We start from the raw sequence: 25,379 nt of genomic DNA on the forward strand, positions 1-25,379 counted from the left end.
CGTTGTAAGAAGTGTTCCCTTGGAGGACGAGGTGTCCCCTCCGACCAACAACAGAAGCGAGTGTTTGCTGGTTTGTTTCTTGTATTAGTTAGATTACCACAGTCCTTATCGAGCGTTTGATTGATTAGTAATGCCTGCCGGTCAGAGTTAATCGAAGGCAACAGTAAAGCTAAATATGCGCTTGAGACCATCTAAGGCTGGGCGGCCAAAACGGGGCACTTTGTATTTAAGGTCACTGGATAACTTCATGTTCCCCACTCTTACATTGTTTTAAGATGCCTATTTGTTTCAGCTGAAATTAATCTAGTCTGAACTCCCAGAATTGAAGGATGTGGCCTAATGGCCAGAGTGGGGAACAAGGATCGAGCCTCGGCGTTGCCTCGACGTCCCATGATTCTGGGCAAATCGCTTAATCTCCCTACCAAAAAGGAGTGTGTCCTTGTGTAATGCAACTGGTGCTCATGTAAAGCGCTCCAATACCTCTGGGTCGAGTTTGCGCTATATAAATATGCAACAACAAAAAAATGCACTGGGCTGCTGAATGGGAACCGAAGACATGAAAACACTGACACCATTGAGTCACGTGGTATTCACAGTTCTTACACCAGAGTCCGAAAGGATTATGACTTCAAAATGGACTTTGTAGTAAGTTATAGAAAGCAATACTATACTTTTATACTAAAAGCAATCAATTAAACGAGTAAACAGTCATAACTGTGTATTTTTAGCCACAGAGAAGCTTAAGCGTTGATTTCGACGGAGAACACGCATCTAGGAACAGAGTTCAGATCGCATTACACATCTGCTCTGGGGAGCAATCTAGGCCTAAACAAATACATACTTTTGAAAACAAAGCCAAAGGGCTGTCCCCAAACACCTTTGTGGGTTTTTTTTACTTTGGAGTGTTTTACGTAGATGGATAGACAGTGACCGTGTTAACAATTTAACACAGACGAGAACAGCCTGTAAACTAAGTGACGGTCAGCACACTGTGCAGAGTCGAGTCGGAGGCTTGTGCCTGCACAAACGTCAAGACACGGAGTGCAGCTTCAGGTGGGGGCATTATGTACCAAAATTACGGGCAACGCAGAGTATCGTGGCTGGGATGTGCGGCTCTATGACTCTTTAACAAATAATCTGTCGTTGGGGAAAGTGTTTTTCTCAAGACTTTTCTTCCCGGACAGTGGGGGAGACATCAAGGGGCTGTCTTCTGTAAACACCCCCCTGTGGGTGACGTGGCCTTTCTAGCTGGCTGGCTCTTTCGAGTAGTGCATGGTTCTCATAGTGCAGCATGGCCACCCCCAACGTTGTAAGAAGTGTTCCCTCGGAGGACGAGGTGTCCCCTCCGGCCAGCAACAGAGGCGAGCGTTTGCTGGTTTGTTTCTTGTATTAGTTAGATTACCACAGTCCTTATTGATTGATTGATTAGTAATGCCTGCCGGTCAGAGTCAATCGAAGGCAGTGGTAAAGCTAAATATGCGCTTGAGACAATCTAAGGCTGGGTGGCCAAAACGGGTCACTTTGTATTTAATGTCACCGGATAACTTCATGTTCCCCACTCTTACATTGTTTTAAGATGCCGATTTGTTTCTGCTGAAATTAATCTAGTCTGAACTCCCAGAATTTGAGGATGTGGCTTAACGGCCAGAGTTGGGGAACAAGGATCGGGCATCGGCGTTGGCTCTACGTCCCGTGATTCTGGGCAAATCACTTAATCTCCCTACCAACAAGCATTAAAAATTCAATAGGTCTCGCCTTTGATTAAGTTAAAGACATTTGCTTTGCTATAGAATACCATTAGCAAAGCAAATGGCTTTAACTTAATCAAAGGCGAGACCTATTGCATTTTCAATGCTTGTTGTTGCTTCTGCACTCTGAGGATGCTGAGGAAAATCTTCAAATGGCTCCTGAGCAACACCAGAAAAACCGCCACCCATGCCCTCGTCACTAGCAGGCTAGACTACGCGAATTCCCTCTATGCTGATATCACCAAGCAACTCACCAGAAGACAACAAACCATCCAGAACACGACAGCCAGGCTCATCCTTACCTTTCAAGCAGGACTCGCACCACACCTATGGGAGTTTCACTGGTTTCCGTTACACAAGCACGCTCAGTTGAAGCTCATCACCCACCCATTCAAAGCACTACAAAACACAGGCCTGGACTGACTGAATAATAGCATCTCCTTCTATCAACCAGCCAGACGCCACCGTCCAGCCGGACTCCTCATCACACACATCCCACTTACACTTCCGCCCAGCCGGACTTCTCACACACATCCCACTTATACACAAAACCAGAGCTGGAAATCGAGCCTTCTCATACCTCACTCCTAAAAAGTGGAATTACCTCCCACTACACATCAGAACCTCATCCTCTCTACTTGAGTTCTGCAAGGAGCTGAAGAATTGGGTCTTCGAGTAGCTTCCCTGACCCTCGCCTTCAATACAAGGCCCGTACACCTGCTCAGCACCAGCGTATCCTTACGGGTGATAGCGTGTTCTTCAGATACACGTACCATAACAAGACTATCCCTAACCCTTCCAATGTTACATATCCTTTCTTTTATTCATTTGTGAATTTAATGCATGTTCATTTTTGTATTGGCTATCATACACTTACCCTAGCCCTTAAGCTAATTGCAATCCTAACCCTCAATAGTAATTTAGTTATATTATTTTATCCTATATTTTATAAACAAACGTTTATTTAAATACAGTAAATTAAATAACAAACTGCTAATGCCTATGTGGTACGCGTTTCTTGGCTGAAGATAACTTGCCGTCCTTCTGTCAACTTTAACGTGATGATGTGCTACACCCATTCTGTGTGCTTTACATAAGTTTTAAATTACATATTCACTATACAAGAGCCATATTATTGCCGTCACCAATGCTTGTCAAACAACGTGCAAAATTTGCATGTAAAAAATGGTTCTTTTTTCAACAGATCCTGGATTAAATTATTATTATTATTTTTTTTTAAAAAGGTGTCGTTTGCAAGCGCTTTCTCGTTGCATCTGTATGCAAAGAGGCTACTGCTACTTTGCAACTGAGCTTGTTTGTTTGGATGTATATATGTATGTTGCTTAGATGTAAAAACAGCAAATAAATATAGAAAATAAATAAACCCATATTTGTTAATACGCAAATGACAGAGCAGCTGTGGCTGTGTTTTGCAAAAGAGCTGCACGCAGTAAATCGGCCCTTAGCGACGTCTCAAACCAGTTCTGGTAATTTGTGCATTTGACATCGTTTTTTTTTACCTATTTATTGCACTCAGTCCTGTACTCGTCACATTTCTTCTTTCACTCAACACATTTAATTCACACACTCGAAGACTGAACTTCAGACCAATTGTTTTTGTATAAAAATATTCTTTTAGTTATTTTATTTTCTAGAACCAAGCAAGCCTGGCACAGGTAAGCAATAAGTACTTTACAGTAGTAATGCAATTGAAATACAGTTTGGATGAGAATTGTATATGCAATTTTGTTTGATTTACAGTATGGATGCAGAGGAATGCAGTACTTCGTAAATGCAGTACATAGACTTGAATAGGCTATTTAGTAAAATAGCAGGTCAGTAACTTTTGAGATTACTAGACTTAAACAGAGTAGTATACCTGGATACTACTCTGGGACATTTCCTGAAAACAGTAAGTAAAATGGTTTTTGTTAGATTGTGCAATTTTAAAGAATTTCTTTAGTTTCTCAATCTACACACTTAAAAACTTTTCACAGAAAAACAGTCAATGTTATCCTATGGAGGAAAATAGTGTTATCGGTTTTGAGCTAAGTATTTGGTAGTGGGAGTTGAGGTTCTGGGGATAGACTCCGGGGTCCCCCAGGGTCCAGGATACACTCTAGTTACACCCTCAGCGGCACTAGGGCGGCTGGGTGCAGAGTGCTGAGGCCCAATGTGGGATAGGGGATAGGGGGCTTCCGGTTCGTGGCTGCTGGCAAGCAGGCTACTGGGTTGTGGGAGCAAAGCTCCTGGACTTAAGCTCAGGGCAAATGGGGAAACAAAGTAGCACCAAAGGTGCACCCTCAGCGGCAGTAGGGCGGCTGGGAGCAGGGTGCTGTTTCGACGTTGGGCGCCTTGATGTTTTCAATGGAGAACCTCCGGTTTATAAAGACACTGCAGGCTTGGGGACGAAGGTCTTCTGGGTGCGACTGCCACTTCAAGAGGTAAGTTGGGAAGTTAGGGGTTGGTTAGGCACCGTCGGTTTGGGCACACAAGGCCGTGGGACGTCGGGTGCAGGGGTGCCTTTTGGGGTCGGATCTGCTTACCAGCTCCTGGTCGCGGTTAGGGGGGGCCTTCTGGATTTAGACTGCAGGCGTCGGCTGGAGGTTTGAGGCAGTTCAGGGGTCGCCAGATCTCTGGTCAGGATCGCCAGAGCGACCTCCTCGTGGAGTTTGCCCACTCGATCTCGGGCTGTGGTCGGCGGGAGCAGAGTTGTGCGGATTCGCGGTTTCTGGCCAAGGCCAGAGGTTGCAGATGAACAAATCCGTGATTACAGGAGACAAAGTCTTTGTGGATGAAGGCAGGCAGGTCCTCCAGGGTTTTCGAGGTTGCTGGCTGCAGGACACACCAGGATTTCGCGGAGCAGGTTCAAGGTGGAGACTGGCCGGTAGGGCTTGTGGCCAAGTCAGTGGGCGTCTTCCCTTTTGTTAGCTGCTGCACGGCTGTTCGGTCCTTCTTTTCCTTCTTCTTCTTGTAGTTTCTTCTTATCTGAGGAAGCAAGGTTCAGGGGTGCCCCTAAATACTAGATTTAGGAGCGTTACAGGTAGGTAAAAGGCAAGGACCAATGGGTCCCTTACCTGGGTGGGTACACCCCCTATTATGCCACCCTCCAGTGGGAGGGTGGCATGAGCCTGTCGCTGGTTGGCTGAGTCCCCCATCTGCAAGATGGCGTGGACTGAGAGTTGTGCTTCACCTCACCTCCCCCACCTGAGGGGTGGAGTTGGCAGAGGTGGGCACACCTCCCTTCCACACTTGTTTTTCCCGCCGGTTCTCCTGCCCAAAGTAGGGGTCAGAATCAGTGGGGACCAGTTGCTGAGAGCAGCAAGTGGCCTGGGGAAGCTCACAAAGGCGGCAAGCCTTTGAAGCTTCCCCTTCGTGAACCCTGCCCATCCTGGGGGAGGAGGCTTGGCACCTCGTCCCAGGATGTGCATTGTTTCACGCCCCAGCGTGCAGCAGGCTCTCGACCCAGGGGTCCAGAAACATGTCTGGTGGTGGCAGCTGAAAGCAGCCACTCAGCCTGGAAACTAGTGGTAGGTTAGTTTTCAGGGGGCATCTCTAAGATGCCCTCTGTGTGCATTTTTTATTAAATGCCACCCTGGCATTAAAACACGCAGTCTGCAAAGGCAGTGTGTGAGTTTAGTGGTACAGGACCTCGAAGGGTGGCACAATAAGTGCTGCAGCCCTTAGAGACCTTCTCATGTCACAGTGCCCTGGGTTCCTGTGGTGCCATTTACCAGGGGCTGACCTGTGGCCAGAGATGCCAATTGGGTTTAGGGCCTAATGCAGTTTTAGGGAAAGAACATAGGTCTGGGGTACCTGAATAGCAGGAGCCCAGGGCACACTCAGTCAAAGTACATCAGCAATTCAGTAAAAAGTGGGGGTAACCATGCAGAAAGAGGGCACTTTCTCACACTTGCTTGATGCACTTAGGTCAAAAGCATCCCTATATTTATGGATAACCTTTCTATCCCGTGTCTGGGAAGTGTCCAGAGCATAGCATGAGGCTTACACCTTTTAGGGTTCAAGGACTGTGAATACTACAGTTATAGGCCAGCGCTAAGATGCCACTGGGCATAAGAGCGCTTTACAAAATTCTAAATCAAATCAGTGTGTCCTCCTGTCCCTCAAAAGACACTGCAGTGTTCAAACACAGTTCCCAATCTGTCTGCTGCTACATCTCTCGTGTTCATTCTTCTATTCTCGTATGATCCTTCTGCTCTCTCCACTCAGTCTGAGTGTCATCCTTTAAACGGTCCTCGGTGCGTGGCATTCCATGCTGCATTCTGGGAGAACATGGTGGGGAAGGTCCGTTGGTGGAAGAAGAGTGGTGGGGTCCCAATGGGGCCTGGTAGTAGCCCAAATGCCTCTTAAATTAGCAGGTTTTCAATGTTCTCAAGTACTTGAAATGAACTAGATATGTAAAAGTGTTGGCACTCATGATCTTGGAGTACCTGTTTGCTACTGGGAAGTGCCGGTGCTGTACCATTCTAAGTGATGGAACCATTGCTGAGAAGTGCCAGTCTTCTCCCTTTCAAAATAATCAAATGCAGGCACTCTGTACCAGACAGTACCTCCAGTAGCTGTTACAGTGAACATTACTGTATCAGAGAGCAGCAGCTTACCCACAGCACAGAAAGTACAGCAAGTAAAACGGTAGCATAGGGTTCAGAATCAACTCGCTGTTTCCAGTTTCCACAACAGTGCTGGTTCATGTGTCTTGCCATGGTGTGGTACTACAGTATTGACATTTAAATGTTGACATTTATGCAACAATATAGACTGCAATATATGGATTTGCATATATCATCAAGGTAAGAATCTGTGGAGTAGAATAGTAAATCTACACTCCTCTGCTTAGGCTTGCCTTGATGATGTTGTGCGAGTCAGTATCTTGCAGTCTGTTGTTGAAGGTCGATATTTTTGTTTTCCAAAGTTTCACATACAATCCTTACCATCTGCCTTATAACGTCTTCTGTGAACTCCTATAAGTCAATTCTCTTACTTGTCTTTTATCTTGCAGGGAGGAAAAGGAATGAAGCTCTGGAAGGACCAAGAGAGTCTTCAGGACTTTATATCGTGGCAGACAGAAAACTTCCTTACCATGCAGGACCTGATCATGGGCTGAGAATTGAGCTGGCTGATAACCCATTCTGCAGGCTGACCTTAAGAGCCTCAATGCTTTGCTGTATCTGCAGTGCTAATAATCCTAACCCTGGAGAGATTGCTACTGCCTTGATCTCATGTTCTTACTGGAGCAGATGGATGAAGCTATTGTCTAGATTGACCGCTAAGATCTAGACCTGTGCTATCTTTTTAAGGATGATCCCCTGGTCATCCCGTCTCTGCTGTATCTGGAACACACTGCTGACCTAATCAGCAGTAGGATCCTACATCCTTGCTAATAGGCTCTTTCTGGAACCCACTGTTCGCCCCCTCCCATCATATCCCAGGACTTGACCATGTTATTGTTCTGCAGGACACTGCAACATCAGCTTCCTGTTAGCCCAGTCTCCATTCAGCTACATAGAACTTTACTTGTACGTTATCTGCGGTGCATGGATACCATGTCCTTGGACAACCCCCTTTTAAGTTGATGAGGCAGGCAGACTGATTGTCTTCGCATCCGGTCATGGTGTATTAGACCTTCAATGTATCACCTTAGAAGGGGCCTGAGAAGGGCCTGTGGGCCCGATGGCCCACCCGTGGCCTCTGTTGTACTGATGCTGCTACTATGCTGCCTACATATGATGGATTGGTGTGACCTACTGAGGCTGGAGCCAAACCTGGTTGTCTGGCACTACCAAGGTGAGAATGTAAATCAGTCTGGAAAGTTTTCAGTGTTGCCCTTCATCCATCTGTCACAGTTTATTTATGAAGGAAGGGTCACAACTAGTACGATAAGGAATGGGTTTACAAATACAACGATTGTTATATATAAAGTCAATTATGGGTGGAAACAATGAACAGATAGAACAAGCACTAATACTACATCACATATGTTGCACTACACACGTTAAAAGCATTTAAAACAAAAAGATCTGCAAGTTCTTTTAAGACAGAAGTCTGGCAACGTGGCACTAACAATCTTAGCAACTCGTATAACAAATAAATGATCCATAGCTTGCTCAAAGTCCTGCAGAAGAGACCGAGAAGGAGCTGGGCGGTAAAGTATCTAGACAAACAATCAGAAGCAACAAAATATAAGCATTACATTATTGGAATGTTGGGCAAAAATAAATAAATGAATGTTGATGAAGACCATTATATCAATTTTACAATAGAAAAAATGTTGTCACATCAGAATTTAAATACTACTGCTGTGGAAGACATACAATTAGACCTCTTCTTAACTTGAAAGTGAGATGAACATATTGCAGTGTAATGTTCAACCATGGGGTAAGTGATCAATGGTTATTATGTAGGATAAGAGAAAGGAATCCAGTGGCAACAACAGCAAAGGTATATAGCATCCCAAATCAGATCCTGACAATCTAAACACAGTTATTAGAATGATCTGATGGGGTCATCTTTTTAAAGGGGTTATGTTTTTTAAAGGCAGTACAAAACAAAGAAAAGGCGTAAGTTGAGGAGCTAAGGAAACCACAGTAGAAAATAAATATATTTTCGCTAAGCCCCCACTCCCTCCCCACCCAAAAAAGAGAGAAATCAAAGTTGCCTTAAACAAGTGTTAAAGAAAGATGTTAAAGGAGGTAGTCTTACTCCATACGGAGAAAACACAACCTGAGTATGAGATAGTTACTTCCCTGTAACTCTAGCTCCCCTTCTACAATGATTTTTCTGGTGCCATCTTTTTGCCACATTACACCCCTAGTGGTGATCCACGTCAACGTGGCTTAGTAGTTCAATGACACTTAAGGCCAGTAAACATAATCGTCCTGCATGCCACTAGACATACCTCTTTTAAGTATTCAGTGTATCTCATGCCTCAGTTTGATTACAAATGTCCAAAGTATGTGTGGCAGGGAAAATACTTTTTTTGAATTACAAGTACGCAAGAGTGGCAACTCTAGATATGTTACAATTCCGATAAGGAATTGCTGGCAAGATGGTGACGAGTAGATCTAGTCCAGGCTTTGGGGAAAAAGGATTGCATGGTCAAACCAAATATCTGCTCTCCAGGTTTCATTCTGATATTAGAATTTATAGTTGCCATAGGTGGGGTCATGGGAGCTGAAAGGGAGTTTGTATGCGCAGCAGGAAAGACATTGGTGGACAGGGAATCATGAGGGTTTATGACAACTCTATTTCTCTTAAACAGAACACGGAAGCCGAGGCCTAGATCACCCTGTGACATAGATATTGATATTCCTGTATCTCCTTGCAGTACATATGGGATGCCAATAGCACCAAATCTTTGAGGAGCACTACCTCTCTGACTTAATGGTAAAATAAGCATTAGTACCAGCAAAGTCCATGCTGCTACAAACCAAAGAATTTACCTTTGGCCATTCTAGAAGGGCAACCTGCTGATTTCAGTCGGCATCCCTTGTATTGACCGTGTGTCCCTCGTTTGAACTGATGCTAGGATTTTCTCTAAAGTGCCCATCTTGAATGTCTCCAGTGGGATGAAAAAACATCAGTGGAAAAATGTCCAAGATAGATTGTAAACTCACAATAGCTTTGGCATGGTTGAATGCAGTGAAGCCTAAAAGGATTTTAAGATAGCTTTTCTTAAGCAGAGGAAATGATGATATTGGAATCCAAAAAACAGTAATCTGTAACGTTTTGCTGGACCTACAGTTTAGAAACCTAGAGAGACCGACTCAAATTATCATCTGTGCGAGGTTGATATACAGTTGGGTTTAATCATAAAACCTGTTATTACTGTTTTAAGGTGACACCATGTTTGTAGCATGTGCTGCTGTATATCACGTGCAGTGCTTACTCCTGCCATGCAGTGTTGTACGCTGATGTTTGCAAGTTGTTTTGCTCGAAGACGTTTGCAGTCACGAGATGTCTTGTGATACTTCCTTGAACCCCACAATGCACAAGGACAAAGACTCCACCTCAGTTTTTCTTCCATGATCGCATTCAGACATTTCTTCTCGAGCTCCAGTGTCATCCAGCAGCAATTGGAAACTGTTTGACGCCAGAAACCTGAATCTTTGAAAAATCCCATTGAACAACTCCTGTTCATAGCTAATGCTTCAAATTCGACCAAAATGAGAAGGATTTGGCAAGAACCAAGGTTGTACGAGAATGACAGTGGGGAGGAAGGGTTGTGGAGAACATGCCCTTCCAGTTCTGCGCTAAATGTAACACTAAATTCCAGTGGGCGGACCATCACTGAATGTGTGCCCTCTCGTTGCCTCAAGGCCCAGGAAAATCACTGGCTTCGCCTGTAAGAAGTTCAAGAACAAAAAGGCCATTATGTACTGGAGGGAACCTTGCTGGGCACTTATAAAATGCAATAACAGAGCTCACCTGAAGCAGAGAAGCTGTTCCAACTAGAGAACCATGAGGAACTGTACTTGGAGGTGGAAGAGAAGAGGCCAACATCGATGCCTAGCACACACTCAAAAGCAGCAGTCTCGCTACTACACAGATAAAGGGTTCATAGTAAATGCCAACTAGATACACACAGCAAGTTCAGCCGATCCTAAGAGCAGTGCTAAACTTGGACACAGACAACATGACTCTTAATTGTAGGAACAATAATGAAACTATTGGGGGTGAAGGCCTCTTTCATAGCCATATGTGGTGAGGAAATGTAGACAAACGTTAATGACTAATTGTGATCGTATGGTCAATTCTGAAGCCTGCCCTGGTTCCCAGCACTTCTAGAACTGTCAGTCCATCCACATGACAAGTCCCATTAGGAAATGTCTTCTAACACAACATTAGGGCCAGCTGAGATATCCAAACCTCAAGAAAATTATTATTACGATTAGGTGCTTGAGACCATAGAGTTTTGGTATCTTAAGCTTTCTGTGGAGTGTATGCTAACTCTACGAGAGGCTTGCACGCTCACTACTCATGTATATTTTGCAGCAGAGTGGATGTGATGATTTGTCCATTATTGCTTCATCAGGAATACAGAGCTCTAAATGCTCAGTGCAAAACATAATGCTCTACTCTCAAAAGGACAACATGTTTCTTGCCTGTGGTGTTTGGAGGATCAGAGGCAATTCTCCAGGACCATGGAAAATTACTATCTACACAGGGTGGTGAGGTGGACAACCTACCTCCCATGTCGTAAACCTGTAGGCCAGTACCCACAGATGCTGAGGAACCTATACACTCTAGTAGCCTCGCCTCAACAGTATCTGGCGGGATGAATGACACCAAGAATTAGTGTCCAACACACCAATGGATGCACACAAGGAGACCTACCCCTCGCCGCCGGAACCTCACCACCCTGTGTAGATAGTAATTTGACAAGGTCCTGAAGAATTGCCTCTGATCCTCCAGACACCAAAGGCAAGAAATATGTTGACCTCTTGAGAGTATAGCACATTACTGAGGCACAGTGTTCTTAGATAGCCGCCACTCCACAGTTTTAATTAGGCAGTCAGCCAACCAGAATAAAGGTATTTTTAGGACTAACTGACCTGTTTTATTCACTTCCTTTTACCACTACACCACATTTACTTTATCTAGGCCCTTCACCCCTACTGCACCAAACGGCAGAAACAAAAGACCTCCGCTAAAGAGCCCCTCATTGGATGCCCGTCGAGTATTGCAGCGCCAACCCGACGTGGAGCAGACCCAAAGATGAAGCATGACAAATGGCTAGGTGTGTGAGGGCCCTAGTTCCAAAGCTGGGAATCCCCTTCCCGCCCTTCTTTGTGGGACATTTCTGTCTCCACGAGGAATTAGTGTGTATCTCTCCCTCCTTGTCCCCTTACCCTATAGGAACTGCATACCCTCTTCTCTGATTACTGCAATAGAGTTGTCTTGAGGAGTAATCCCACATTTTTTTCCCAGGCTGGTTTTGTCTTTTTATGTGAACCAGACCAGAGAGCAGCCGAGCTTCTTTCCACACCCAGAGTCACTGACAGAGAGACCACTGCACACATTAGATGTTAAGAGGGCACTAATGTTTTACATTAACAGAGCAAAGTCTATTAGTAAGACAAAATAACTCTATCGGGTTTACTAAACCACACTTGGGAAAGCCCATTTAAAAAATGTGTTTAGCAAGATGGATAGTCAAATGAATACAAGTTTTTTAGTATTTGCAAACTCAGCATCAACAAAACTATAGAAGTACCAATGCCACAAGGGAAAAAGTTCAGCATCAAAGAGTGGATTGACTGTACCAGCCAATTTGTCGTCTATGTTATCATCTGTCCATGCAACCGAGCTTACATAGGGAGTACCATTCGACCACTTCGTACTCTGATTCAAGAACACTACAGGAATATACATAAATACAATACTGGCCACCCACTGACTGAACACTTCCACAACACACATCCACACAAAAAGGACTTTACCTTCTTTGGCCTGGAACTGATACGACCTGCCAAACAATGAGGGAATCGTGAACTCAAACTCAGGAGGAGAGAAAGTGAACTCATACTCTCCTACAACACAGTCAAATTTGGACTCAATAAAGATGCTGAGATGCATGTTTGGTTAGGTGAATGAATGTCTGGTACCAAGTTACACTTACACTTCTAGGATCATGCTAATCCCATGACACAATCAACTCAAGTACCTATCTCACACCTCTATCTTCCTTTTCCTAACCCTCTCTTTGCCCACATCACCCTCCTCTCTCATAAACCTGTTCACTCCTTTCACTTTTGAGATACCGGCTGCCCCCCTTTATATGTCCCCCCCTGTCCAGCACCCCACCACATGACCAGTTCCCACTCACAGGCGCCTCCTGATTATCACCACTTTTGACACTCATCGCTTCTCGACTCCCTTTTCTACCTTCGAGCCTTTTTTCCTATTTGAGACTACACTCCAAGATGGTGCTTTTTGACTACCGTTGACCCGGCACCGATTTTGCCCTCACTGAGTTCCTCCCTGACATGACCCGCAACTCGTCATCAGGAGACCTTTTTACACACCTCCCTTCGGAGCCGCTTTTGTTATCACTGACCGTAGGAGAGACTACCCTAAGGCGACGCGCCTTCTAATATATGACATACAGGTAAGCTCACACCCATGACTCTCCCCTCACCGGCACGCCTTCACCCTGAGGCACCCGACTCAGCGGTACTTAATTCTCTATCTTTCCCAGATTACGGATGCTCTTTCTCAGAACATATGGGACAAACAGAGCCCCTCTACAATTCTTTACGGTAAGCATGCTGACCCCAGATACATTGCCCCTTTCGCTCTTTCTGTACACCTTGTCCCGCATAGACTCCCTTTTACCCACATTCGTAACGCGCCTACTCTCTTATTAAACACTCCGGTATACGAGACCAAGTCCAACTCGTTTCTTAACTAGGTCACCCTCTGAGCCTTCATTCACCTCATAATCTTCCTGTTGCTCGCTATTCTTATTCTAATTTTCAACCCTCTTTTCCTTTTACCCACACTGGATATCCTGACCCGATGATCCTTCCCGAATGATGATTACGATAATTCTAATACTCTATGCCTTTGTTTTAATGTCTTTCTCCACCGCAAATCGAACATGTATTCTGCTACTGTTTTGATCACAAATGTTTTCCCTCGCATTCTAATATGCTCATTTACTCTTTACCATGACTCCTAATTGATTTGTATGCCCCGCGCTGAAATCGCTCCGATCAATGCCCATTTACTGCTGAAATGTTTTTCGTGATTTGTAAGCAGGTGGAAAATACTGTTTATCAAACTGTTTTCCTTACGCTTTCTGGTCGTTCTTTACGATGTACAATTTACCTCATATGCAATTACCGAACCGCCTTTTTCCAGTGCTTTCTCGTTTATCATACAACACACGTGAATGTTTTACCTCACATTCTAATATGCCGTTTTGCCTTTCCGCATGACTTTCCATTGAACTCTATGCTCTACTCACCAATCATTGTCCATTTACCACTCAAATGTCTTCTTGTGCCATTAATACGTGATTTAAATACCGCTTAACGAACTTATTGTTTTTTATTTTCTGTGCAACCAATGCGGAGTTTAATCTACCTTATATGCTACCACCAAAACGCCCTTCCCAATGCTCGCTCGTACAATTTGCAACACATGCGTGATGTTTTTACAACCGGTCCGTTCTATAACCTTTAATTTTAAATATGCAAATTCTTACGTCCTTTCTGTCCTCATATAATATTGTCTATTCGTCTCAATTGCCACATATGCATGATATATATTATATGTGTCACGGACCGTTCTCTCACCAACTATTCCTATGCATTTCTTACGGTGTTTTTATGTAATACTTATTTTTTTCCTTCCCATGTTTACACCTTGCCATGTTTATGAATATGGTTCTACCATGTGTTCTTTTTTTCATTTATGTGACATATCACTGCAGCCCTGAGGCAGCCCCAGGCCAGGTGGCCATGTAATGGGGCGAAACACGTGTTGGCTGTATTTTGCTGTTGCCCAACCCTGAGAAAGTATCAGTACCCTATGCAACCACAATTAAACAGAATTTGCACTGACTCAAGACTGTTCTTCATGGAATTTTCTCCATAAACACTAACAAATTATTAAGATTTGTCCTAAACATCCTTCTGAAGCAAGTTTTTTTTATGCAAAGGCAAAACCACCTTTGCATTCAGTGCTGAGGTTCATATTCCACCAGAAAGCAAAGGCCTACAAAGGCTTTCTTAGATAACATATTCGCAGCAGACATGCAGAGAAGCTACTTGGTCTACACCACACACTTTCACTAACCATTATTGTGTGGATGTTCAAACCTGCTGAAGTTAGCTAAACAGTGCATAGAAGTTTGTGTTTGTAACGTGTGCCTGTAGCTACTCATGCTCTGCAGCCTCCTGCCTTGTAGTGTTGGGCTTAGACATTTTGTTTTTCTTTTAAGAAGGTTCGAGTCATAGGCTGTGCTGCATCTCCTTCCTTAGTCCACAGCATTCATAGACTCCACCGTAGGATGCTTTTTCTGCTATCTCGTTCAGACGGTTCAGCAACGGCTCAGAGATTGACAAATTTCTCGCAGTGTTTCAGGTCCAACTACTCCATCCTTTGAGACTGACGACCCGGATTACACTTGCTATGTGATCTAACTCTACAGTTTATACCAACTGCAACCGCTTCGACTCTGAGAATGCAGACAGAAAGGGGGTGATGGAACCCACACCCTTCCAATTTTGTACTAACTGCAATATTTAGTATCCATGGGCTCTCTGCCTCTCCCACGATCATAACAATACTTCTTGAAAGTTCTGCCTTGCCTTTTGGTTTATAAAGATCCTGATGTACCAGGGAAAGATTTGGTTGTGCTTGTAAATTCAACAGCAGTCATGCTTCGAGATGTCCACCATCTTCAGTAAATAGGACCTGCTCGTCTTAGAGTCAGAAGCGGTGGGCCCTTCCACATTCCCAGTGGCTCACCAAGCTCTGAAACCTTGTCCTCTAGTGCCTCTGAGGGAGAAGATCAGGACAAGGCGCCTTCTGGCTTTACTGCTAGCAGTGCCCCACACCAAGAAGACATCTACGGGCACAAGTACCACTCCAGCACACGCTGAAATCCCACTCACTGCAGGAGTTGTGCATTGAACTATGAGCAGTGTAGTAAGAATACCTCTGATTCCAGTCCACTGCTGCACTTGTGCTCCAGTTGGCATTGAGAGAAGGCTTTGGTGTCTAGCTGCGTCGCTCTTCGACCTCCTCTCGCCAAAGGCCACAAAATCACCCTCTTTGCTGCCAAAATCGACACCGAGCTCTAAGTCCATTCCAAAGGCCCCGTCGATGACAAGATTTGAGGAATCTGAGGTTCCCATCTTGGAGAAACTGATTAGGCAACTTTACACCAGCCAGAAAAGGCTGTTCATTCATCCAGAAACCAGCAATATTTCTGCTAAGTCCCCTCTTTTTGGCTGAGGAGAAGCTATGTACTATGATGCCCAGATTCCCAGTTCCAGCAGTGTGTGTGGCTTCACATCTTGGAATTCAAGTCGGAGGTCCGGAAACATGTCCTGATCATCCCAATTGATGGAGAACGTCTTTTTGGCCTGCAAGTGGATGAGAAGTTATAAAAATTTAAAAAAGGACACTGTCCATGTGCAAACTGCAGTCGGGCACTCTGAGGGGCACCTTTCATAGGTATCAATCCAGGGTGGTGAACAAAGCCATACATGCTGGTCAAGCCCAAACCTGCCAGCACAAGGTCACATTCATTTTTATAGGCACAGGGAGATTGTAATTAGCCCAGAACCACAGGATGATGAGCGATGCCGAGATTCAAACCTGGTTCCCTGGTTCCAAAGTCTGCAGCGCTGGTCATAACGCCACATCCTGGTCCTCGAATTGAGCCAGAGCCAGGTTTCAAGCTCGAGCCTGGCTCGAGCTTTGAGTGGCTCGCCCATTAAAAACAGCTGTTTAATTATGTCTAGCTAGTCCCATACCCCAGATACAGTATTCGTATTTAATATTTAATTCCAGTGATTTCCTATGGAACAACCAGCCTTCCTATAGTGAAAATAGCTTTGAGATGCTAATCACTGTAAGGACATGTTTTACATTAAACTTTCTTACATGTCCATCTTTTACATATGAAGCACTCTGCTGTATAAGCAATAAGGCATACTTTGCGGTGACTTATAAATATTTAAAAGGAAGATTTATGCCTGTCACAAAGGGTTATTTTGACAGGTCGAACTTGCAGGTATAACCTGCACAGCCAGGCTCCTGGTGGCAGGCCTGCAGTGATGTGTACATTATCATAGTATTGGATGGCAGAATGGGTGCTGCAGTCCACTTGTGACATTTAACATATAGGGTACACCTTGGTACCATATGTTAGGGACTTATCGATAAGTTAAATATGCCAGTTAAGTGTATACCAATTTCATCATGTTTAAAGGAAGGAGCGCAAGCATTTTACCACTGGTCAGGAGGGTTAAGGAGTTCTATAACATCAAAAGTAGGATTAAGCAAAGGCAAAACATCTAGAGCGATCCTGCATTAAGGGTCAATTTTCATCAAATACCTGCTGTGCACAGTTCTAAGTTGTGCAGCCTGTTAAACGCTGTTCTCAGGATATTTTACACCATTCTCATAGAATCCTTTATGCTTTTTGGGTTCATGTCAATGAATGTGGCAATGTCTTTAGAGCGGGTGTAAATTTTGCACCATTCCTTTGCATCAGTGTCTCTCCTTGGGGTTTGAAGATATTAATCTTGTAGCCAGAATAACAGAAAGACTAGCTAATTACAAAACCAGTGATAATCTTGTACATTGTGCCTTCTAGGTGTCACTGAATTGTGACTGAATGGCTATTTCTTATCTTAAGTGAAATAGTGAATGCACACCTTATGTGTGAAATGTACTTTTCACCTTCACTTCAATGCATCCCTGTAACATGAAATAAACAAAGCAATGTTTACTGTTATTTTATACATACTCCTCATTGGTGCTTTTCACAAATGTTCTTTTATTTTCTTTGCTCCCACAGTGCACCGTATGTTCACCTATCCTGTGTGCCCTCCAGGCATGTCCTTTCTGTTCCTCGACCTTCTCATCTTTGTTGTAATAGGTTGGAATGAGGAACGTGCCCTGGGGACCCTGCCTTACCTGCAGCGCACTGCCCTCGTTGCGACAACGTCAGCAGCTCTCTACCTCATCCCTGCCCTGCTCCTTTTCCAGTCACCTGGTAGTTCCTGTGGGTTCACCACTGTGCACATTGGCTTGTTGGCGGCGAGGTCATTTACTCGGCGAAGAGGGGTGCTAGGGCGTATTGTAGCATTGGCACTCCCTTGCGGAATTATTTTATTCACTTATTTATTGTTCCATGAACCCCCCATACTCTTGTACATTTGTGGGCTGCTTACAGGTCTCTTCTGTATCCTTTCATCAGTGGACCCTAATGAGGGCACAAGCTTGCAATGGACTACAGGATAGAATATATTTTTGTGAAGGGGAGTACCTGAATTTTTTAAAGACGTGAATATGTATGTAGATGTGACGTTTGTCTAATGTAAACCACAAACCCTTGTATCAGATCACTAGGGCCACGATTTGGCTTCTGATCTACAACCGCAAAATCAGTTTTTCATACCTGCACTTTTTAAAGATGAATAATGAAACTCAAGACTTGCAGTCAAATGCTATACTCCTGCTATTAAGCTCCAGACATTTTTATAACTCAGTAACGGATGACGCTAGTTACCATTAACATAATAGTGTAAACTGTTTTGGATGGTTAGACCCTGTTATGCTTTTCTGGTTGAGGCACTGACACTAAGGAGTCGATTGTTGCTTCATATTCATCTTACTAATTGTTCCTTTGTCTCAGAATGATGATCAAATTTACTTTTACACTTCCATCTTAATCGTTTCCTCCTCGCAACCATCCATAGTGGGTGCGCATCACTTAAACTAATATTGGAAAGTCATGTGGTTTCTCCTTAAACTTCTGAGACAAACTAGTTGAACAACTTTCTGGATTCATGTTGGCCCAAAAGAAAACCCTAGTTAATTCCAGGTTCTAAAAACGTAAGTGGGCCAGCTAGGGCCATCTTTATGGGGACATAAGCTCTGATGGGACTATATGTCAAACCCAGAGGTCCTGGTGACTGCCTAGGAACATTTGACTCGTGGTGTCTACTTAGAGAATCAGTCTCTTTTCTGTACAAATTCTGATTTACAACTGAATCCGGATTATACCTGGCACAAAAAGCATACCCTGTGTGAGTCTGACAGCATAATTGTTGTTGGGTAAAACCTAGCACATATTTTGCTATAAACTGCTCAAAGCAACCTTTTGGTACCTTGGATCTGGGAGAAACACCATTAGCATGTTATACCCCATTCTGGTGTCTCCATAGTGCAGCACACCCACTAGATACTGCTCTGGACAGTATTGGTATATTTACAAGGTGCGCAGTTTCCACCTGGGATTGCACAGGAAGAGGAATAAGCACCTGACTGAGTCTCTACTCAGGAGTTACCCTGCTCCTTTATGTTAGTTCATTTAGCATTCACTTCTTTGAGGTCTACTCTTCAGGGGCATGGGCCAGGCCTCACTATCCAGGGGGTTAATTGTTAGAGAGTGTACCACGTCACTTGAAGGACCTGCTATTGTTGGGTCAGAGAAGTCCTCAAAGGCCCCTGAGCAACACTTCCTTAGGTGGCTACATTGTTGTATAGCAGCACATGCTGCTTGTCAGATCTGATTAATGTAAGTTTTCCAGACAACTACCTCTCTTAGGTTGTACACAGACGACATCGCACACCCTAGTCAAAGAACAAGTTAGTTACTTACCTTCCGTAATGCTCTTTCTGGTAGAGACGTTATCTAGCCGCAGATTCCTCACCATTTGAATATTCCCCATGCATCAGACTGGATCTGGAAACTTTTTTTCATAGTACCTCTGCGCGCCGAAAGATTGTACCGTGCTCTGGAAGTGATACGCGGGGCATATAAAGACTCCACTCACTCGTGCTTACGTCCGTTGTTTTCAAGACTGTCCACGCCTCCAGAGGTGGAGCCCCAAAAGCTAAATTAGTTCATCAGTGTGTAGATTCCTAGACTTAGGATATTATTAAGAGGTACAGTCCAGTGACTGAACGGGGAGGATGGAGGTGTTGGTGATGAATCTTTGGCTAGATAGAGTCTCTACTAGAAAGAGTGTTATAAAGGTAAGCAACTTGTTTCTCTGATAGAGACTTCTAGCTGCAGATTCCTCATCGTTTGAAAATACCAACGCAGTACCTATTTGGAAGTGGGTCTGTGAGTGGACTCAGGGTCAAGCAGGCAAAATGCCCCTCTCTGCAAACTTTACTGTGCAGACAATAGTGCATCGTGAATGTATGGTGGGACGCCCACGTAGCTGCCTGGCAGTATGTGGATTCCATGTCCTAGACATCTAAGCAGTGGTAGCATCTTTGGACCTGGTTGAGTGGAAGCCTTCTGGTGGTTGTTTTTTCGCCACTGTGTAGCTGATCCAACTTGAAAGTTATGTTTCTGCACAGCTTTGCCTATTTTTCGCCCGGTGAGCCCTACAGAGAGCTGAATGTCCACCCCAGTGGTCTTTGGAACGACCGATGTAGAAACTGAGCGCTATTTTGGGGTCCAAGCGATGGAGAATCTCCTCCCTCTTATAGGGGTGAGGCAGAGCATAGAATGCCGGTGGGTGATGGTTTGACTTAAGGTGGAATGGTGTCACAACTTTTGGTAGAAAGGAGGTTCTAGCACGCATAATCAACTTCTGACGAAGCAGCAACACTTTTTTTAATGGTGAGAAGCCGCAAAGGACAGCTGTGGAGCATTTGAAATGGAGTACACATTATATAAGTAAGGACAAGATTGAGGTCCCATTGGGACATCACTAATGGAAAAGGGGGAAACGTTTTTAACCCATTCAAAAATCATTACAACTGGTGATATAAATAAAGAGGGCTGATCAGTCAACCTTAAGATGGACGAGACAGCTGAAAGAAAACTTTTAACTGTGCCCAGAGCAAAGCCTTGCTGGGTAAGAGACAAATAATAAAACATCAAACAGTTTGGCCTGGAGTCGGTCAACCAAACCACGAATTTGTCCCAGTGACGGGTGTATACAGTTTTCATTGAGGGATGCCTGGCTGCCAAGATTATATCAACCACCTCAGGTGGAAGGTCTAAGGTGTTCAGCTGCCACTGCTTAATCTCCAAATATGCAGGTGTAGGTTGTAAAGGCCCAGGTGCAGAACCCTGCCCCGTGGCTGCGACATCAGGTCCTCCTGGAGGGGCACTGATCCACACACAAATGAACAAGTTAGATAGAACACTGCAGCCTTTCAATGTTATATCTACAAAAGAAAGGGGGTGGATTCTCTTTAAATCAATCTACTCATATGTCAGGCTACGCTTATTCAGCAGTCGTGCCCAACCCCAAGTGTTCTTTCTTTAAAAAATTATAGTTTTTTAATCCACCACGCACATCCTCACATCAATTACAGAAAGGAAAAAAGGTGTTAAAAGTCAGAAAGTACCTCACGTAAACACCACCTGTAGAGCTGCTGGTTGGTACTCACCAGTGTGTTCACGTTGTCATCATTGGTAACCTTCATGACAAAAAAAGAACAAGCATTGGCATAGCCAATAGGTCTCGCCTATGGGACCTTATAAGTGTTTAGGCATGCAATAGTTGATGTTGTTGCACCAAGGATATTGTGTGCGATAACTAAACACTTATAAGGTCCCAAAGGCGAGACCTATTGGTTAAAAAAACGAATAATGTGTGTTTGCACCGTCACATGAAAACAGTGTTCTGCCTATGGGTGTGTCACGTGACAGTGAGCTGGGACTGTACTTTTACAAGTGACTATCAAGGGACGCTGACAAGCCCACCCATTGGACTCAATTTGCCGTTGCGGAAATCCATCATAACAGTGGAATGTTCATATTCCCAAATGGGTGGATGCCACGTCATGCCAACTGTGCCCACCCACCAGTGTGGATGACTCCACGTCCGTGGCATTCAGAGTTTGTGAAGTATGTTTGTATAGCGGGCCGATCTTGCAGACACCCAGCAGTGGCCCTGGATGCGCCAGGGATGAGGATTTCATTTTCTAGTTTATCCCTTGGGGAAAAATAGTTTTTAAACTATCACCCTGCAGTTGACCTTGAGCCCACCAGATACAGCGTCGGCAGTCAGTATAACTTCCCTCTGGTGGGTAATCATTCATTAAAATGAGGCTACGATGCTCAGGAGACGCCCCTAGCTTGCGCATGCCCTGCTCATCCTCGGAGGCAGGAGTAAATCAAGTGCACGCCCGTGTCATCCCCTCAGAGGTGGAGTAAGTGCGCGCCCGTCCCTCCCTCTCAGAGGAGTAGGTGCGTGCCCGTCTCACCCCCTCAGAGAGGAGTAAGGGTAAGTGCACGTCTGCCTCACCCCCTCAGAGAAGATTATGGGTAAGTGCACGTCTGCCTCACCCCCTCAAAGAGGAGTAAGTGCATGTCAGTCTCATTCCCTAGACATGAGTAAGTGCACCCTGCCTGCTGCGCGCCAGTCTCGTCCTCTCAGACAGGAGTAAGCGCATTTTGCGCATGCCTGTCTCATCCTCTCAGACAGGAGTAAGTGCAGCCTACACACGCCCGTCTCACTCCTCAGACAGTAGTAAATGCAACCTACTGCTGCGCATCGGTCTCATCTTCTCAGACAGGAGTAAATGCAGTCTACACATGCCCGTCTCACTCGTCAGACAGGTGTTAGATCTGCCTGTGCATGCCCTTTTGTCGCCCTCAGACAGCGGTAAGTGCGGCCCGCTGCTGAGCGCCCGTCTTGTCCTCTCAGACAGGAGTGAATACAGCCTGCTGCTGGGCGTCCGTCTCAGACAGGAGTAAGTGCAGGCTGCTGCGGTTTGAACTCTTGCTCCGTACCTTGCAGGCGGGTGGGGGTGAAAGGGCACGGGGCGCTGCTGCGGTCGCACACGCTTGCCACTTAGTACGTGCTTGTATTTAGACGACCAGCGCCGGCAGACATATGGTGACAGCGCAGTGATGGACACCCCCTGGAGATTGCAATTAAAAGGGGTCACAGCCCTCTTAGCTTTCGATACTCTTCCCTGCGCCATTTAGCCACTCCCAGGACGGGTCTCCGATGGCGTTGCTGTCGTACTGACGCGCCGGTCCTGAAGCGCAGCTGTCTGCACATCCAGCCTTCCCTCCTCGAGGCGCTGTGCGTCCCCGGGGCCGCGCACTGTGTGAATTGTAGGAGGTTGGAAGTAAACCTGCACCCGGGCCCAGACACTCCTGGCATCCCATTTACTGAGGAGGGCTACAAGGAGAGCAAGAAGTAACAGGCACGCGAGTGGTACGTGCACGCACGCGCGCCACAGCGAGACATCTGTTTTGCATTATAGCGCACGCATCTGTGCACGATAATTGAAAACAGATGTGGCCCGTGCGGGTAACAGCAAGCAATAGGCCGTGGGCGGAGCAAAGGTGGGACATGCACCCGCCTTTGCCCAATTGCGTGCTGTCTTTCTTAGAAAGACGCACGCAAAGCCCAATAACCTATGAGAAAAACACACGCACGAGCGTGTGGTGAGCTTTGGTGAGCTTTCTGAAGCCCCTTACTAAAATGCGCTGCTGTAGGCTCGATCTAAAAAGGGATAGTAAAAATTTTGCCCAAATCTTGAAATCATGTGGAAAGGTGAAGGAAAATCAGGACCCATGTAAAGTGCAACTGAAACCACTTTTCTCAACTAAAAAGAGTTGTGGCTCACTTTTTGTTATACATACTTTAATTTCCACAGTGTCCACACTCAGATTAAAAAGAACCGCATGTTTAGACCATCGTTAATTGGAATGGCGGACATGTTTCATTGCCATGTACATTTTTGGTAATTTCATTAGGGCTTGGGGACGCATCTCCACCTCACTGATACTTTCAAAATGATCAAGTGGTCGCCCGGTGTACTCCTACCAGCAACTCACTCAGAAGGTGAATTAAAAACGAATTTTAGTGCAGCCACCCATTGAATGCTGCTCTACTGATGCTCTGTACTTCATAAGCCTTCGTGAGTGTGGACACTGTGGAATTTAAAGTATGTACAACAAAAAGTGAGCCACAACACTTTTTAGTTGAGAAAAGAGGTTTCTGTTGCATTTTACGGGGTCCTGATTTTCCTTCACCTTTCCATACGATTTCAAGATTTGGGCAACATTTTCACTATCCCTTTTTATGTTTTTTGTCATGAAAGTTACCAATGATGACAACGTGAGCATACTGGTGATTACCAACCAGCAGCTCTACAGATAGTGTTTACGTGAGGTACTTTCTGACTTTTCACACCTTTTTCCCTTTCTGTAATTGATGTGAGGATGTGCGTGGTGGATTGACAAACTATACATTTTTAAAAGAAAGAACGCTTGGGGTTGGGCACGACTGCTGAATAAGCGTAGCCTGACATAAGAGTAGATCGATTTAAAGAAAACCCGCCCCCTTTCTCTTGTAGATATAACATTGAAAGGCTGCAGTGTTCTATGTAACCAGGTCATTTCTTAATGGATCAGAGTGTGGAGGGCGACCTGGTTATTATCCCTCTATTGCTCCAAAATGTTTGATGCGTCCTGGAGGGGCAGCCTGATCGTAGGACATATGTTCAAGCCCAGGAGTTCTGGATACCAAATTTGCTGTGCCCAATCCAGTGCCACTAGGATGACTTGAGCCCGGTCTGTCCTGATCTTCTTGAGCCCTCAAAGCAGGAATGGTATCAGTGGAAAGGCATGCAGGAGTCCAAGTCCCAAGTTCCACTCGGAGTGTAACGCCTCTCCGAGCGAGAGACACCTTGGAAACTCCAAAGCACAGAAGTGCTGCCATTGTACATTCTCGGCGGTAGCAAACAGATCAAGCCAAGGTTCTCACCATTTGCGGAAGAGACCTTGAGCCACCTCTGGGTGTAATTGTCACTCGTAATCCGCTGAGCGCCAACGGCTATGCTTGTCCGCCCTGGGATTTAATAATACTGTCGGAAAAATTCCTTGGTGGACCAGCTGTTTTCAGAGGAATATGGCCTACTGACACAGGGTCCGTGACCTCACACCACCCTGCCCTGATTGTTGCAGTACCACATGACGGTGGTGTTGTCCGTGAGCACCTGTACCATTGTCCCCTCCCTTTGATGGATGGTAGGAAGGCTTTCAGCACCAAGCGGATGGCCCTCTGCTCCAAAAATTTGATGTGGAGCCAGGAGTCGACCAGAGGCCTTTGATCGCCATCTCTTCCAGATGACCGCCTAATGCCAGAAATGATGCACTGTCAGCTCTGGGTGGGGATGGTAAAGGGGTATTCTGCTGACCCAATCATGGTTCAGCAATCACCACTGCACATCTTTTGCAGCCTCTTCTGAAATCTCAACATGATTGGGGAGTTTCCCTTGATGTTGTGTCCACTGTTACTGCAGAGCCCGTACATACCACCAGGCGTGATTGACCAGCAGGATGCACAAGGCCATCAGTCCCAGCAGCCTCAGTCACCTCACTGAAATCCAAGACCAAGGCTGAATGATCAGGATCAAAGCCTAAACGTGCTGGACTCTCTTTCCCAGGGGAAAGGCATGAAACCAGACCATGTCCAGAATGGTTCCAATGAAGAGGAGCGGCTGCGAAGGAGTCAGGTGTGACTTAGGTATGTTGATAGTGAACCTCAAAGATGACAGGAGGTTCGCCGTAGTCTGGAGGTGGTTGACGACTGCCTGGAGCGAGACTGCCTTCAACAGATGAGGGAAGACTGGCACCCCAGACCTCCAAAGTTGTGCTGCCACCGCCACCATCGCTTTTGTGAACACTCGAGGGACACTGGTGAGACCAAAGGGGCACAAAGTGAACAGAAAATACTCATCCCCCCCACTACCAACCACTGGTAGCACCGATGGTTCGGCAGGATGAGAAAATAGAAATGGGTGTCCTGCAGCTGATGGACCAGCCAGATGGAAATATGGAGGTGGGTGTCCTGCAGATCCATGCCAGCATTCAGTCTCCTGGGTCGAGAGCAAATAAAACCTGGGCCAGGGTGAGCATTTTGGACCAGAGGAAGG

At 45.4% G+C, this 25,379-nt stretch overlaps 1 protein-coding gene across 1 annotated transcript in view; it reads left to right on the forward strand.

Moving 5' to 3' along the window:
• The window catches only part of RHBDD3 (rhomboid domain containing 3), a 154,869-nt gene that overhangs the window by 96,025 nt on the left and 33,465 nt on the right, over window positions 1-25,379 (forward strand). The window contains exons 2-3 of the mRNA XM_085634476.1: window positions 6,769-7,553; window positions 17,308-17,694. Of these exons, the coding sequence (XP_085490602.1) occupies window positions 7,397-7,553; window positions 17,308-17,694 (544 nt within the window). The 5' untranslated portion in view covers window positions 6,769-7,396. The remainder of the gene's footprint in view (window positions 1-6,768; window positions 7,554-17,307; window positions 17,695-25,379) is intronic.

The sequence above is a fragment of the Triturus cristatus genome, chromosome 11, assembly GCF_964204655.1.
Source record: "Triturus cristatus chromosome 11, aTriCri1.1, whole genome shotgun sequence".
NCBI classification, from domain to species: Eukaryota; Metazoa; Chordata; class Amphibia; order Caudata; family Salamandridae; genus Triturus; species Triturus cristatus.